This window comes from Diabrotica virgifera, chromosome 3 (genome assembly GCF_917563875.1).
Source record: "Diabrotica virgifera virgifera chromosome 3, PGI_DIABVI_V3a".
Classification (NCBI taxonomy): Eukaryota; Metazoa; Arthropoda; class Insecta; order Coleoptera; family Chrysomelidae; genus Diabrotica; species Diabrotica virgifera.
Genome location: NC_065445.1, coordinates 10,826,432 through 10,844,640, shown reverse-complemented (window position 1 = coordinate 10,844,640; position 18,209 = coordinate 10,826,432). Strand labels below are relative to the sequence as shown.

The window sequence follows — 18,209 nt, the reverse complement described above, 5'->3', positions numbered from 1 at the left end:
GATTCTAAATCTCAAGAAGAGCTTTGGAAACGCTTTGTCGGAGTGGGAAAGTTAACTCCGTGATCCAAGGGAGGTAAGACAAAAACACTGGAGGAAGAGCCAGTAGCAATTCGCTCCAGGGAAACTCTTCGTTATTTTAGTTTTGTTTCACTTGTCATTTCAATGTTCACGACCAGTAGCTTATCTTGTTGGCTTCCAGTGTTACCAATTATTATTCACTCGTGTGTATATTCTTAAAAATTATAACAAGAAACTTTTATAACTAAAGATAGACTCTGTTAATAATATGGTGTCAATACAAATAAGCTACTTAGAATTAGAAAACCCTTAGATAAATATCAAATTTTGAGCGCTCCCCTTTCATAAGAAAAAGAATATAACGACAGATAAATCATCACATTATTAAAGAACACACATCACTACCTCTCTGAATATGAAAAAAATAAATACAAACTGACTTACAATACTAATAAAAATACCAACCCGAAACCAAAATTATTCAGGATTTTTTTGGGCAAATCAAACAAAGGCCGTTCCGCACCGTGTGCTATTCCAAATCTGTGGAATATTCAAAATTGCACACACGTTCAACTATTGTTCGCTTAAACCCTCTATTATATACAGGAGGGTATTAAAAAGGTGTGACAACATTGTATTAATCCGTGCACAATTGAGGATATCGAAAAATGCCGCGAAGCTCTAGGGCTTCAATAGGGGCGGAGGTGATGCATCATTTCGGTATTTATATAGAAAAAATGCATGTGGCTTTTTCAAGTGGTATTTTTGTGTGCCTGATGCAGGTCTATATCTACCTATTTTTGTTTGCGTAGTTGAGTGTAAGTGTAAGTAATTTTTGAAGTTAAAAATATGAAGATGAATTCATTATACAAAGATAACACTGGAAACCATTACTCTATAAAATGTTCACAAAAGTCATTTACTATTACTCGAAACTTTCAAATAGTAAAATAATGAAACACTAGAGAGTCTTTTTCTATTTCTTCTTCTCCTTTTTACATCATAACCCTGGATGGGTCTTTGCTTTACTTTCAGTCAGACCTCTCTTAAAAGTCCTTCTCCTCCATTGTATTACATTCATAATTTTCAAGTCGTCTTCCACGTCATCCAACCATCAGGTTCTAGGTATTCCTTTTTATCGACGTCAATTGCAATATTTTCTTTGTTGATTTTGTATCTTCTTGTCTCTGGATATGTCCCAGTCATGACAATCTCTAACGTTTAACAAATTTTACAACATTGTGCTGTTCAATTCATTAATGTCGTCGTTTCTCCTGATTCTCCATGTGTCGAATTTCTCTTGCACCGGGTCATATACTTTTCTCACGAATGTCTTGAGTTACACTTCATCTTTTTTTCTCTTTGTCTCTTCCTATACTCTTCTTTTAACTTTTACAGTCACTGAACAAAAAAGTCAAAACACTTGGTGCTCGTGAAACTCCTCACCAGATGAGTATAATCACTGAACGATTTGGATATGATTTTGTCAACAGTTTTACATTTCTCTATGAAGATCTTTATTGTAATAATACCAAGGTGCATAGATTAGATTATGTTTCTTAACTTTGTTCTGGTTGAAAAACTTTTACTGGAACATTTTTAAATCTGATTACCATAACCATACACTCAAACAGGTTTTAATAACCGCTTATAAAGGAGTAGTTTTTATGTAGAAACAACTTGGATTTTCTTCGTAGTAGCCCATAAACCTTTTTATATCTTATATCAAGTTCTTTAGGTTTCTTTTTAATTAGGCTTTTCAGCCAAGGCTATCGCTGAGTGTCGTTTCCAAATAGTTTGATATATTAACATAGGATAGGGAATGTGATCACTAGAATATGGTGTAGAAAATTAAGTTCGGAAAGTTTTAATACTTTCAAACTGCAAACCAGTGTTTATGTTGCTTACTAGTTGAAGAAGCTGTTCGAAACAGAAGTGGAAGATCAAGTGAATAGGTGAATAGATCAAACAGGGCCGCAGATTGCCTGAATGATACAATCTGGAGAAATAAAGATATCGGAAAAGAAATGAAAGGCAGAATTTACAAAACAGTCATCAGACCAATAATGACATACGCGGCAGAAACACGATCTGACACAGAGAAGACAAAAAGATTGCTCTAAATAGCGGATATGAAAACCCTTCGAAAAATCGATGGTAAGACACTATGGGGCAGAGCTAGAAATACAGATATTATACGATGGAGTTGCAAGTTGGAGATCATTAATATCCTGGTAAGAAAAAGAAGAGTAGAGTTTAATAAGCACATAAGCCGAATGACAACAAATAGAGTAGTAAGGACAGCGAGAGACGGTTCCCCAATAGGAAAACGATCAGTGGGAAGACTACGAAAACGATGGAACGACAACTAGCTGGAGATACATTGAAAAAACAGAGTCATGTATATACAAAAATAAAAAGAAGAAGACTTGTTGAAGAAGAATACATTTATTCAAACATAAGAAGATCTATGTTTTCTGAAAAATCTTTAATTTACCGTAGATATTTTTATTCAATGTCTATTTGACTGGAATGTAAATATCAAAATAGATTAAAATAGCTAGAAAAATTAAAATAGAAAAACAATAGATCATAAACATAAAGAAGAATGTATGTCAAAACATTTTTCATTTCAGAAATCCTTGCTAAAAAGAAATAATTTGTATTTTTCTTATAACGGGATAGACACGTTCACTGAAATTTTTAAAAACAACTGAAAACTATAATTATTATTCTAAAAGGGAAGTTCCCTAGGTTGGCTGTATACCATATAGTTAAAAACTCTAACAAGAAGTAAAACCACTTCTATGTAAATTGGTATATTTATTAAAACTTAAAAAATCCCAATGGATTGAATAAAATATGTCCAATTCAGAACGTTTTCAGACCTATCGGTCCATCATCAGTGAATGTGCATACTTGCTAAATAGCCCCAGAACCAAACAATGGTTGAATTTAAAATTCAATTTACATTATTTAAAAATAATATTAAACAGGCTAAACGCCGATGTTAAAGGATATAGCCTATGGGAACATGGTGAAACCCTACCAAAAACTCAATCAACCATCTTAGACCAACTTTGACTATATAGTCACTTTGACACTTTATAGTCAAAGTCGGCCTAAGATGGTTGATTGAGTTTTTGGTAGGGTTTCACCATGTTCCCATAGGCTATATCCTTTAACATCGGCGTTTAGCCTGTTTAATATTATTTTTAAATAATGTAAATTGAATTTTAAATTCAACCATTGTTTGATTCTGGGGCTATTTAGCAAGTATGCACATTCACTGATGATGGACCGATAGGTCTGAAAACGTTCTGAATTGGACATATTTTATTCAATCCATTGGGATTTTTTAAGTTTTAATAAATATACCAATTTACATAGAAGTGGTTTTACTTCTTGTTAGAGTTTTATAATTATTATTCTTCTCGAAGTTTTTTTTTATATAGATCAGTAAGTGATTCAGGTCTGATTTATAAGTTTTTTATCTCGAATTATGTTAATCAGTTCGTTCCAATTGCTGGGAATTTTCTTTTCATCCGTTATTTGTTTACTAGAGGATGAAGGTTATTGAGAAAAATGTTTTCCCTTCGCTATTATCGTATCGGGGTGCTTTATTGTTTCCATTTTCAGCAATTGCCAGCTATATCAGATTTATTAATTTTTAGTTTGTTGATGTTTTGAAGTATAAATCTTCTAATGAAATTGGTATAATAATTTCGAAATGTATGAAAATATCAATTTCTACAAATATTTAGGGGTTTGGTTCACTGATACTAATGACCAGACAAGAGAAATTAAGAGGCGAATAGAAATAGCGAGACAATCATTTATCAAAATGTAAAAGTTCCTATGCTGCCGGATATAATTCTGAAATTAAGAACGAGAATGTTAAGGTGCTATGTTTTCTCCGTTCTGTTGTACGGCATGGAAGCTTGGACACTGAAAAGGATAAATATCAAAAACATTGAGTGCTACAGGAGAATGTGGAAACTTCCATGAACAGAGAGAGTAGTAAATCAAGATGTTTTGCTGAAGATGGGGAAGGAATGCGAAGTAAAAAAAACATACAAACGAGAAAACTGGAATATCTAGGCCACATAATGAGAGGAGATAAGTACTCATTGCTAAGGCTCATAATCCAAGGAAAAAATCATTTGGGACGTAGGAGGATTTCTTGGTTGCGAAATTTAATAAGTGGTACTGGTCCAGTTCGATACAATTGTTCAGAGCTGCAGCCAACAAAGTTAAGATTGATGTGATGGTAGCCAACCTCCGATAGGAGACGGTACTGCAAGAAGAAGAAAATATCCAAAAAACAAGACATTTTGATTCGAAATAATACAGTTTTTTTCCAAAAATTGAATTTACGACACTTTTCTGAGCGAAACGTTAAAACACATTGATGTTGTATGGTCGCTTTTTGAATTAATACTTTTTTAATACATTTTTCACCAGAAACCAGCGCAACTTTTTGTCACAAGTGAATAATACTGTTTTAACCGGACCATGAGCTTTATTTTTTAATTGTGACATATCGTTTCGCTCCATCTACTGAAATATTTTTAAGGGTGCAATATTACAGTTTTCTGTGGAAAAATATGCCGCATAATGCCTTTTGTTGGTGCGATAAACACAAAAATAAAATGTTTTGAGTTAGTACACTTTTGAACGGCATATGTGCAATATGGTAATTTTATGCAATTACGTAGAATAATGTCGTAAACGACAACTGTCGACACTTGATGCAATTGCCCATCGGCATCTGCACCCGAAATGTTGATTACATCACGCTTGTCAGCCACAGAGCAGATTGATTAATTTTCTCCACTTCAAAACACATTAAATATGTTTATTTTTTACACTCAACTGTCAACGACAAAAAAAACTATTAATAGTAGGATTAGTAGTAAGTTAATAATAAAAACCATGTGAGACTTAAACACCAATTAAAAATGTGTTTCCTGTGTGTATGTACACAAGTTTTGAGTTTTATAATAAGCAATTGACGTTTGTTATAATCAATCACAGTTTTAATAAACCTGAAAAGTGGAGGAAGCAAAAATAGACGAGGAAAATGTGAAAAGCTGTCGACCCAGGCGTGACAAAATCATATTTTTATTAAAAGATTTTATGTAAAAAACGTTGAATAATATAGCGCCTTCATTAGCCTAATAGCCTCTTAAAAATAAATGGTAAAGTTAGACAAATAATCCTCCCTTATAAATCTGCTTTTGTTGAAAATTTGTAAGTTATCAGGACTGACTTAAATCCTAATTAAATAGGCTCTTCCTAATTAAATAGGCCACTCAGCCCTTCTCTTCAGTTTGTTCTGTATTGCCAGTCCCCTTCGCCTTCTTGCAGATTTCTTCTTTCCATTACTTACCGAGCATACTGGTTTCGCATGTTGACGACAAGATTTCTTGCGGATATTTGATCTGTCTCTCTCTCTAGTGCATTGGTCTCCTCTTTCTCTCTCTCTCTCTCTCTCTCTCTCTCTTTCACCCACCAAAAAGAGACGCTGCTATACTTACTAGAGGTAAGACAGAGACAAAGCGAACACCGAAAAAAAAGATGGTGTCGTCACTTATGACGATGGTGTCGACGAGCCCTACAGAGTGCTCAGTCTATGTACCCTTTCGTTCACCATGTCCTCAATTGAGAACAACGAATAACCTATTCTATAATTTTTTGTATGAACTCTATGCGTTTTTACCCTTGTAACACATTGTCCCCGTTTATGGACATCCTGTTTCGTCCAATGAGCACTTGTGCTGCTATCTAAGAGTTTTTGAACAAAAAATTTAATTTGTTGAAATATAGGTTTCCATAATTACTTATAACTGGTGTATACAGCGCCAATTCTTATAGCTGTTTATATCTGTTTAAGTAAAGAAATAAATTGTTTTGTAAGATAACATATACATTACTTATTGAATAAAATACTTTAGTTTTGGTTTTTTGTCAGTATGTATTTTTAAAAAATGATCTAATATTTTTACTCCATTAGCTCACGATGTCATCAAATGAGGATATCTAGGGCACAGTAATGACAGTGACCAAACTGTGCATTTTGAAAATGTAAAACTAATATCAAAAATTCGCAAAAAAAATCATTTTTGCTATGTTGTAAATGTCAGATTTGAGCTTAAAGAAATTTAATTCGTAAACGAATGGGTAAATATATAATAGCTATGCCAATATCTAAATTTAATCTTTATGCAATATCTTACCAGGATAATATTTATGCATTCCAGGACGAAGAAGGACTTCATGGTTGAAGAACTTCCGAGATTGGTATTGTAATGATACAAGCATGCTATTTAGGGTGACAGTGAAGAAAAGTAAGATAGCTTGATAGCTATGATAGTCACCAACGTTCTGAAAGGACATGGTACACAAAGAAGAATATCTTACCTGTAATACATGCATACTGGATTGTCACATTTCCTGGTCCGAAAATTTCTGACCCAGGACAGTCTTCAGAAAGTATAAAGCTGCAGTGATTTAGACCCGAACATCTGAAACAAATTAAGAGATATCTAAATTTAAAAAGGTAATCCACTGCAGGGAACTTGAGGTTTGTGTTATCGTGGACCATGAAATTAAAAAAAATGTCAGATACCTCTCCGGGTTAAAGTTACAAGAATGCCTTATTTCTCTGGACTATTTGAGTAGTTTTCTGGTGTGTGGTTGCACTTCTAGTGTACTAATGTGGGAACCTACACCACATCGAGTTTCATCAGAACAAATGGGGCCTCGACCTTATAATTTACTTCTTAAGTTATTACTTGGAGATCAATTTTCTTTTCCTTTGCTTGTGGTAAAGAGTTGGTTTCATTGATTCCCCGACAGTAATATTTTCGAGCATCTAATTCTTTTTTTATAAAATCAATATAAACTCGCATGACCCTTTGTTAAATTGCTAATTTTGGAACAATAAACAGGCTTTGCAATCATTTCCTCTGAATACCTTCCGCTTCCTGGTCGTTATGTAACATATTCGCATATCGCCCGAATCATTTTCCTAGAATTACCTTTAAATTTTATTCAAACTACTCGGCACATTAATCAAGTTATTAGTATGCACCTTTTGCAAACTAACCGATTAGATGCCAGTCAGAAAGTAACAAATTATAATGAGAGATCATTAATATCGTCCCTACCAATCAGTAGACCATGTAAAACAGCCGTTTTTGTGATACCCTAACAACCCTATCCTACTACGTAATGTTTTTTATTACCTTAGAACTTACACGCAGAAAAATTTTTCGAATTGCACTTCAACACCATTGTAACAAGCACATTTTGTATTAGCTTAGTTATTAGCTAAAAATTATTCCAGATGAATTATTTACGATTTAGTATCAGTTATCCATGTATTCGACAAAGTACGACAAGAATAATTAATACATGTCCTGGAAACAAAGAAGATTGACTACAATGACCTCAGGACTATATCGAATTTATACTATAAGCAAAGAGCAAAAGTACGTGTTAACGATGAGCTGTCAGAGGAAATTAAAATCAGACGTGTTGTCGCCAATTCTTTTAATGCCTACTCGGAAGACATCTTGAAAAAACCGCTTGAGGGTTAAACATCTGGAATAAAGGTAAATGGAGTTCCCATTAACAACATTAGATATGCGGATGACACTGTTATCATAGCTGAATCATTTGGGATCTTCAGAGGCTGGTGACGGTCTAAGGAATTCAAAGAATACGGTCTAACAATGAACGTCAAGAAGACAAAGTTTATGAGAATATCGAAAACACAAAGAAATAACGAGAATATCTTTATAAACGGATCCAATATCGATTGAGTCGACCAATATGCATACCTTGGAACAATGATCAACTTCACAGGAGATTACTGACAGGAAATCAAAATCAGAATAGAAAAGACTAGAGCAAATTCTAACAAAATGAGAAAAATGCTCTGCACAAGAGATTTGAAGTTGGAGCTAAGAGTTAGGTTGACTAGGTGCTACGTTTTCTCGACTTTGTTTACGGAATGGAAGCTTGGACCTTGAATGCTGCATCAATGAAAAAACTAGAATCATTAGAGCTGTGAGTGTAAAGAAGAATTCTGAAAATATCGTAGACAGAACACTTCACAAACAAAGACGTTTTGAGAAAGATGAATAAAGAAATGGAAATCTTAAATACCATCAAACAAGAAAATTGGAATTATTTTCGATACATTACATGTGGAGAAAGATACAACTTGCTCCATCTGATTATGCAGGGAAAGATTCAAGGAAATAGAAGCATAGGGAGACGCAGAATATCGAGGATAATATAACCTGAGAGAATGGTACGGATGTACATCAAATGAACTTTTCAGAGCAGCCGTCTCTAAAATACGAATAGCTACGATGATTGCCGACCTCCGCCGCGGAGATGGCACTTAAAGAAGATCAGTTATCCCATCACCATCCCTGTTCAATCCGTTTGCAATCCCAATCTGAACTGGATTCGTTCTCTTTTCCTGTTTTAATTATTATGTATTGTGTGATTGGGTTGGCTGATTTCGTTTTCGAAATCATTATGTCTAAATTTCTATTTCCATTGTTTTATTTTCTTGATTTTATAGCATTTTCCATTCCATTATCCATCCGACCCTCTTGTTTTCGCTTTTCCTTGACTTATTCGTTGTATTGCGGTTCATCTCATAGCTCTTTTGAGAATATTTTTGCCACTTTTCTGACGATGTGTTATATACATTCCAAACGTTGCGATTTAATGACTCTTACTATGTTTTCTTTTTCTTTTTCTACCTACTTATTAGTCAATTTCGCCTGTTTCTGTTTCCTTGGATTGTGCCTTTATGTTATATTGTCTATCCATCCATTATATAGCTCTTCAACCCAATTCTAGCCCTGGTTTCACTCAGCAAACCTTTTGACTCGTTAAGAACTGTAGCCATTCTCCTCCATGCTCGACTGCCAAGGAGATTTCTTGCTTCCTCATCCACACCATTCTTCTATCGCTTTTCGGTCTTCCATTAGGTGTCTTCCCATGCATTCTTAGGTACATTCAACAGTTTTTTTTTAATCCTATTTTTTCCATCCTAAATACATGGCTTGAAACGTTACATCTTGTAAAAATTTCGCTATTTTATTAAATTTTATAAAATTATCCTGTATAATCATCATTTTAATTTCAGTGTTACGTTATGGTTGTTTTTTGCCACATTTTTTAAACATCAGGTTTAGTACACTTCTGTCATCACTGTTCGCAAATATTTTAATAGCTTATTTGCTATTCCGTCCATGCATGCAGCTTTTTTTGTTATTAATTGCCTTTGTGCTTCCTCCACTTCCACTGAGCTTATTCTGAATTGTACATTAGTTGCAATTTCCGGTGTTTCTATCTAGGTCTGCTGGTGTCAGTTGGTCTTCTCAGTATAGTATTTTCAAGTAATATGTATATCCACGTGTTTCTTTATGCCTTTTATTTCTACATCTACAATTTCTCTCATTTCTTGTATCTATTTTCTTATAAATCTCCACATTTCCTTTTGTAATCCGTAGAAGTCATCATCAGTCCCCAAATCTTTTGAAAAGCGTTCCCAATGGTTCTTTTCGGCTGTTCTAATAATCTACGTGTGTCATTGAAAACTCTCTTATAGTTTTCGAGTGAATGTGGTGTCTTTTTTACTTTTCTTTGGATTTTTCTTTTACTTCCTTACAAAACTATGGGATTTTGTTGTGAAATTTTTTATTCCAGTTTACTACCTATTTGCCAAGAGATTCTTTCTTCTTCTTTGAGTATGGTCCCAAATTTTAGACGTGGGTAGCTTCCATGGAAATTCGCCTATATCGTTCTCGATCGTGCGTGGCATGTAACAATAATTTATCTGCTGATAAGCCAGTCCATTGATTTCAGGTTTCGGAGCCATGAATATTTCTTCCGACCAATTCCTCTTTTTCCGTCGATCTTTCCGTTGAGCATTAACTGCAGTATCCAGTGTCTACTGCCTCTCATTATATGCCTCAGATATTAAAGTTTTCTCTTTTTTATCAACTTCATCAAGTCATCCTCGCCTTGACCTATTCTGTTTAAGACTTCTACGTTTGAAATGCGTTGAACCCATGATATTTTGAGCAGAGATTATTAACAGATGTTAAATAGGACTCTGAGGGAGGGTATAGGGAAATGGCGTCATAAGTAGGTGTACAATACGGTAACAAACTGCAGTCACACAGGATCAGATAGGGAGCGCTGGAAGAAGCCATTATCCACCAATGGACACTATCGATCGCGTGATGTTAATGTTAATTAGAAAACATCCTAGATAATAAGATCTTAATTTAAATAAATTCCAGTAAAACATGCCACAGATAATTTTTTTCCAAACTTCCTATTACTTTTCTATTATTTTCATTCCCCCTATACACTGACATAATTTCTAAAAGACTTAATTTAATTAACTCTGATTAATCTAACTTTTACGACTTCAGCGCCCTACCTTTACCTCCAAAAATGCCAAACCACTGATAAAAGTGTTATTTTTAACTTGATCAATAGAGACGTGTATACTTCATTAAAGAAAATTCTATTTAGATACCGGCTCTGCCACCGTATGGCTGAAAGCACTTTAGATAATGTGCAAAACATACTCCCGTCTCGCCCTATTCTTCCTTTCGTTGCCGCCCGCCGTCAATAGAGGCGGCTGCATACTATGGAATGGAATCTAATTTTGCTCTGCCGTTTCTTACGATTATCAGACTGTGGCGATCTGAATAAATTGATTGAAATTCCTTTTGATCGAGCGCTTTCAAAGACTGTTCAAAGACGAGGTAAGGCTGATTAAAAGAGATTGAGTTTAAACATAGTTTGGAACAAGGTTTTCAAAAATATTTGAACACCTTTACAAACTTAGAAAAAAATGATAATTATACATAATTTGTAACTTAAAATCACATTTTAAATTTGTTACATCTTTTTAATGTTTATTATAACGGCCCATACTATATCCATAGCTATTAATGGAGATAAGGATGAGACCATTGCAAATCCGAAGTTTTGTTCAAAGAAATCATATCATATCTAGTTGAAAATAAGTAAAATAAAATCGATGGGAAAATCCCGGTAGCTGGCTGTATACCATAATTAAAAATCATACAGAACAAGTAAAAACTTCGTTTGCACAATGGTATAAAAAGTTTATTGAAAAACTCGTGGAATCGTGGGATCGTGGAATCTTGGTAGTCTTACAGGTAAGTTTTCCTTAGTTTATAATAAAAATCTTAATCTTTACATTATTTGCATTTATAGATCACCTGACTCTGCCGTGGAACTATTTTTTCAGAACCTGCTAAATTTGTTAGATGACCTGCCTCATAAAAGCAGAAAAATTCTATGCGGTGACTTTAACATTAATTATGCTGCTGCTTGTGCTACCCAAGCACGTTAATTCTCCTACAAGGATTACAAAAACTACATCTACCATAATCGATTATATTGTCTCAGATTTCTCACCCCTTGATGTCTGCTCTACAGTTATTAATGCGGGACTATCTGATCATGAAGCAGTGTATACGAAGTTTAACATCTTCAGCAAACCCTCCTCAGAACCCAGACGTTTAGGTAGGATTTTTTCCGCCCAGAATTTTCGTAAATTCCAAAATTTATGCTTAACTTATGGGTGGCAGTTTCCTTCTATGGACGTGGACTATAATTTCAGTGTTTTTCTAGATAAGCTTATCCGCATCTTCAATAAAGCTTTTCCTTTAATTCCTATTAAGCCAAAACATCGAAAACCTTGGGTTACGAAAGGTATCCGCATATCAGCCAAGAATATGCGTTCACTTCTATACATCAAGAAATTTACTACCAATGTTTCTGTCACTGAATATATCACGAAGTACAGGACAACATATCTAAAACTTGTCAAATCAGCTAAAAAAGCCTATTATCAAAATCGTCTGGGAAGCTCTAAAAGTGTTAAAGATCTTCGAAATAAAACTCACACAGCTCAATCATTTTCCCTTCCAAATCCTGAGAGTCTAAACGATTACTTCGTTAATGTCAGTAAAAATATAACATCAACTATTTTGCCGCAAAAAGATCCCATTTCCTATCTCCCTAATTCAAGAAAGGTCTCGAATTCATTCTTTTTAAAACCAGTCGATAACTCTGAACTGACCCAAACAATCAATAGTATCAAAAGCAAATCATCCTGTAGTACTGATGGACTATCTATAAAAATTTTCTCTAATCTCACAGAAAATGTGTTGGAAATCCTCGTCTCACTAATTAATGATTCCTTCGAAAAAGGTCAATTTCCAGAGTGCCTAAAGACAGCCATTATTATTCCTCTTCATAAGGGTGGCGAAAAATCTAATGCCTGCAACTATAGACCTATTGCCTTACTACCGGTACTCTCCAAAATTATTGAGAGACTCATTAAAACTCGACTTATGTCTTTTATCGTTGATAACAACATTTTATCTCAAAATCAATTCGGCTTTTTAACTAATAAATGTACCACTGATGCCATGTTTTCTGTACTACATGAGGTTTATCAAGCACTAAACAATAATTTTTATACTGCCACTGTTTTCTGTGACTATGCCAAAGCTTTTGATTGTGTAAATTACGACATCTTGATTAATAAACTAAATTTCTATGAAATTAGAGGTATTTCTTTGAATTGGTTCCAATCCTACTTGAATAATAGGAAACAACTAGTTAGAGCAAATGATACTGACTCTAGTCTCAAAAACATTGTATGTGGAGTACCGCAAGGTTCAGTATTGGGTCCTCTTCTGTTCCTTATCTTTATAAATGACATCACTAATTTAAAAATCGATGGGAAAATTTTTCTTTTTGCTGATGATACCAGTATCACTTGGAGCAACTCAACTATAGCATCTCTTCATGAAACTATAACTTCGGATCTACTGACGATAAAGACCTGGTCTGACTCTAATTTACTCTCTTTTAATGTAGATAAAACAGTAGCATTATCCTATAAAGGAGCTCTTCAACCTTTGCCTCTTAATAACAGTCAGATCAGTACCGTTGATTCTGTAAAATTTCTTGGTATTTTTTTAGACAGCAACCTCAAATGGTCCCTTCATATCGATTCGTTAAGTAAGAAACTCGCCTCAGCTTGCTTTGCAATAAGATCTGTCTCAAGGGAACTCAATTTAGCATCTTCTAAAATAACATATTTTTCATTATTCGAGTCTCATCTTCGATATGGTCTTCCTTTTTGGGGTTCTAGTACAGCTGCTCAATTTGATGTTATTTTTAAATTGCAAAAAAGAGCAATAAGGTATCTGTTTGGCCTCAGAAGATCTACACATTGCAGAAGTTACTTCAGGTATCACGGAATTTTAACACTTCCATCTTTATATATTCTAGAAACGGTTTGTTTAATTCGTAAACACCTTCATGCCTTTCCAGCAAGGCCCAATCATCTTTACTCCACCAGAAATTCAATCTTTGATATTTATTTACCGATCCCATGCACTGAGTTAGTAAAGAAATCTATATTATATTTCGCAAAAAAACTTTACAACCATCTGCCTTTACAACTTAAATCTGCAACATCTTTCCCAAAATTCCGTAAACTGACAAAAGCCTATCTATCTGAAAGACCATATTATTCAATAGAAGAATTTCTTAATGAATAACTAAGAAAATTGGGTTTCATACGCAGTAGCTTAAACTGTCAATTCCTAATGTTGTATTTTAGTTGTTGTAAGTATGTTCAACTTTCAATTTGCAATGTATATAAATTTTGCAATTAATTGTTTTTGTCTTTGGTTTTATATCTTATTTACTGTATATTGACGAATTTTCTAATTTTATTGAATTGTAGTTGTTATTTGTTATTTCTTGTTGATATTATTTTTCTTTTGACTGTATGTAAGTTTTGTCCACAAAATTGTAAAAATTTTCAGTGACAATAAAGCATATTTCTAAGAGTCTGGAGTTAGTGGATGCGCTCAAACGAAGAAGAGTTCAAATTGCTTGTATTCAAGAAACTAGGTGGAGAGGACAAAGGGCGAAAGAACTAGGTGAAGGATACAAATTGTGGTATGTAGGGAGTGGTAACACTAGAAATGGAGTTGGTATAATTGCTGATAGTGAAATGAAAGCTAACGTAGTAGAAGTTGTAAGAACGAGTGATAGAATGATGTCAGTGAAATTTGTAATTGATAAAGAGGTATTGAATGTTGTGTGTGTATGCTCCCCAAACAGGTCTGGGTGAGAATGAAAGAAGAGGTTTCTATGATCAATTAGGAGACGTACTGAGTGATATTCCAGCAGATGAGAAAGTTATAATAGGATGTGATTTCAATGCACATGTGGGCCAAACCAAGACAGGATATGAAACAATACATGGGGGATTAGGCTTTGGAACTAGAAATGAAGCTGGAGATGACATGCTTGAATTAGCAACAGCATTGAATATGGCGATTGTTAACACATTCTTTAAAAAGAGAGAAACTCAACTTATTACCTACAAAAGTGGACAACATCAATCCCAAATAGACTACTTCATGATAAGGAAAGAAGACATACGTGAATGCAAGGACTGCAAGGTAATCGTTAGTGAGACAGTAAGCCAAAAACATAAGCTGCTTGTTCTGGACATCGAAGTAAAAAGCGAAACTAAACAAAAATATCGGAGAGGACCACAAAAAATCAAGTGGTGGCTGCTGAAAGATGAGAAAGAAGGTCTATTCAGGAGAAGAATAGTAGAAAAAATATGTTGGAACATGAAAGGAAGCCCTAATACAATTTGGAGAAAAATGGCCAGTAGTATTATAGAGACTGCTATTGAAATACTTGGGAAAACGTCAGGAAAAAAGTTTGAGGATAAAGAGACTTGGTGGTGGTCAAACGAAGTACAAGGAAAAATAAAAGAGAAGAGAAAATTATATAAAAAGTGGCAAGAAACCAGATCCGACACAGATCTTCAAAACTATATGGTGGCGAAAAAGGAAGCGAAAGTAGCAGTAGCAAAAGCCAAAGCAGAAGCGTATTCAAACCTATACGATCAACTTTGATACCAGGGAAGGCGAAACGAAGATATATAAAATAACCAAACAGAGAGCAAAGAAAGCAAAAGATTTTAATCAGATTAGATGTATCCGAGATGAAAATAATAAAATACTAGTTCACGAAAGGGATGTCAAAAAGAGATAGAGAAAGTACTTTGACAGCTTATTAAATGAAGAATTTGACAGACAGCCTGTAGAGTCAACGGAGACAGTAGCAGCAATGGTCACCAAAATAACCAACGAGGAAGTGGCTCAAGAGCTCCAAAAAATAAAGAAAGGAAAAGCGGTAGGACCAGATGCTATTCCTGGGGAAGTATGGAGAGCATTGGGAGAGACAGGAACAAGGTGGCTAGCAGGTCTATTTAATAGAATTATGGAAGTTGGACAAATGCCAGACGAATGGAGAAACAGTATACTGGTACCTGTGTACAAAAACAAGGGAGATATACAACAATGTACAAACTACAGGGCTATAAAACTTCTTAGCCACACCATGAAAATATGGGAAAGAGTAATTGACAGACGGATACGTGAAGAGACCGAAATATCCGAGAATCAATTTGGCTTTATGCAGGGTAGATCAACAACAGATGCAATTTTCATTATAAGGCATTGATAATTAACTGATTTAAGACGTGAAATTAATAAAAAGTTATTTATTGTTTATTATTTATGGACGATCCCAAACAGAGAATACACTAGGCCAGATTATATATTCTGTGATCCAAGTATTTTGTTGTTAAAGATGTTCAAAATTTATGTAAGCGTTCCATAGTAACAATATATTATTTAAAAAGATCACTTTATCACTTTTCCTCTTTTCTCGATTAAGTATTATCTTTAATTGCAGAGTATATAAATTATTATAATCACTGAATACACAGATAGTGAAAAAATTAGCATATTATTATTAACTGATTAATATAATTTAAGCGATTATACAAGTAACAGTTATCCAAGAACATTCAAAAGTCATCCCTATGTTAATGGTGACAATGTCATTGTCAAGTAATATTTATGTACATATCCATACCAGTGAGAATTTTACTACACGTAATTTGCCATGTAAAGAAAGAAAAAGTAGGGATAGCCGTAAAATATGTGCGCCTGTGCTCTTTTAGGAAAAACTAGAAGTAATACAGGCTTCTATTATTGCATACTTTTTTAGGGTGTATGTACGTCTAATATAAAAAAATCAATATCTTAATAAATCTAACCCCGTCTTGATGATTCTATTCATAAAAACATCGCGAAAAACACTTTGCAGAAAAAGTAGGGTAACTTGTAAATTAGCCCAAAGAGATAGACCATGTTAGGGGTTGGGGTAGATTGACAAAAGGGTGGCATTGTGCCATTGCCCTGCTTGCACGCGTTTTCGTTATTTAGATATCCTGGCGAGGGTGGAGGCAGTCGATAGAAACGTTATTAAATATTTGGTAAAAGGTTATATGTGTTTATTCTATCGGGAGGTAAATGTTATTGTTAAGATTGGAGTAGATCAGGAGTAAAAAGCTTCTAAAAGAAATTAATTTAAAAAATCATAGTTTAACCTTTAACCATTGACATGCGGTATGCCATACCGCGCAAATATATTTTGTTGTAAAACTTGTTTTATAAAAGATTCCTAGAACACCATCTGTGTACCTTCAAGTGGTGTGTACCTATTCCCAACTGCTGCAGTTTTAGTATGGTTTATTGGTCTTTGAGCTAGGTTAACGTAAAGTTTTCTTGCGATATCACGTACCGCATGTCAGTTTTTACGTTTCTATAGTAAAAAGCAGCCCATCCAGTATTCTTTCGTTCGCGATTAGTATGGCAGCAAGTTCATCCAGTGGTTCCACTTTCAAGTGCCTTTAACATTATTTTACTATTTTTTAGTTACCAATACAGTAAGGTCTCTTTTTATGCGGATTTTTTTAATGCGATTTGGAAGTTATGCGGTTAGTAGTTCATTCAAAAATTTCTATTATAAAAAATGAATAACCATTTTCAATTTCATTTACTTCATTTTTTATTTACATTTACTCTGTGTGGAGTATGAAGGGAACCAGTCTCGTTGGAACTTTACCGCGCTGAGCAGATGTGACGTGAATTGTAAATTGTAGAATTCCTCATCTTCCTTAGTCTCAGCATCCGTATGGCTTGCAAATTGTAGAAGCCTCGGAGGTGTAACCAGAGAAGGTTCCCATTGTTTTCATTCTGGTGGGATATGTTATATGCCATTAGAGTGAAAACTTAGTCTTTTGCTAGCAGTTGCCGCTAGGGCATCTATGCCATTTCGTTCGTTGCAATTCGGGACTGCACGCTGGGGTTTGTTTTGGTTGGATCGGGGAGAGCAGCATATGTGCCTCCTGATGAGAGACTAATAAGTTTCGAAACCGGTAGAGGTGCTTGCAGCACTCTCTGATTGGACTGGAATATGGTTCGGCTGTATTTTCGTTTTGCAACGAAATTGAAAATGGTTATTCATTTTTGATTTACATTTACTCTGTGTGGAGTATGAAGGGAACCAGTCTCGTTGGAACTTTACCGCGCTGAGCAGATGTGACGTGAATTGTAAATTGTAGAATTCCCTCATCTTCCTTAGTCTCAGCATCCGTATGGCTTGCAAATTGTAGAAGCCTCGGAGGTGTAATCAGAGAAGGTTCCCATTGTTTTCATTCTGGTGGGATATGTTATATGCCATTAGAGTGAAAACTTAGTCTTTTGCTAGCAGTTTCCGCTAGGGCATCTATGCCATTTCGTTCGTTGCAATTCGGGACTGCACGCTGGGGTTTGTTTTGGTTGGATCGGGGAGAGCAGCATATGTGCCTCCTGATGAGAGACTAATAAGTTTCGAAACCGGTAGAGGTGCTTGCAGCACTCTCTGATTGGACTGGAATATGGTTCGGCTGTATTTTCGTTTTGCAACGAAATTGAAAATGGTTATTCATTTTTGATTTACATTTACTCTGTGTGGAGTATGAAGGGAACCAGTCTCGTTGGAACTTTACCGCGCTGAGCAGATGTGACGTGAATTGTAAATTGTAGAATTCCCTCATCTTCCTTAGTCTCAGCATCCGTATGGCTTGCAAATTGTAGAAGCCTCGGAGGTGTAACCAGAGAAGGTTCCCATTGTTTTCATTCTGGTGGGATATGTTATATGCCATTAGAGTGAAA

General features: G+C 34.8%; 1 protein-coding gene across 1 annotated transcript in view; it reads right to left on the bottom strand.

The window, feature by feature from the left end:
* Positions 1 to 18,209, bottom strand: part of LOC114324223 (uncharacterized) — a 165,328-nt gene that overhangs the window by 56,314 nt on the left and 90,805 nt on the right. The window contains exon 4 of the mRNA XM_028272000.1: positions 6,442 to 6,545. Coding sequence (XP_028127801.1) covers positions 6,442 to 6,545 — 104 coding nt within the window. The remainder of the gene's footprint in view (positions 1 to 6,441; positions 6,546 to 18,209) is intronic.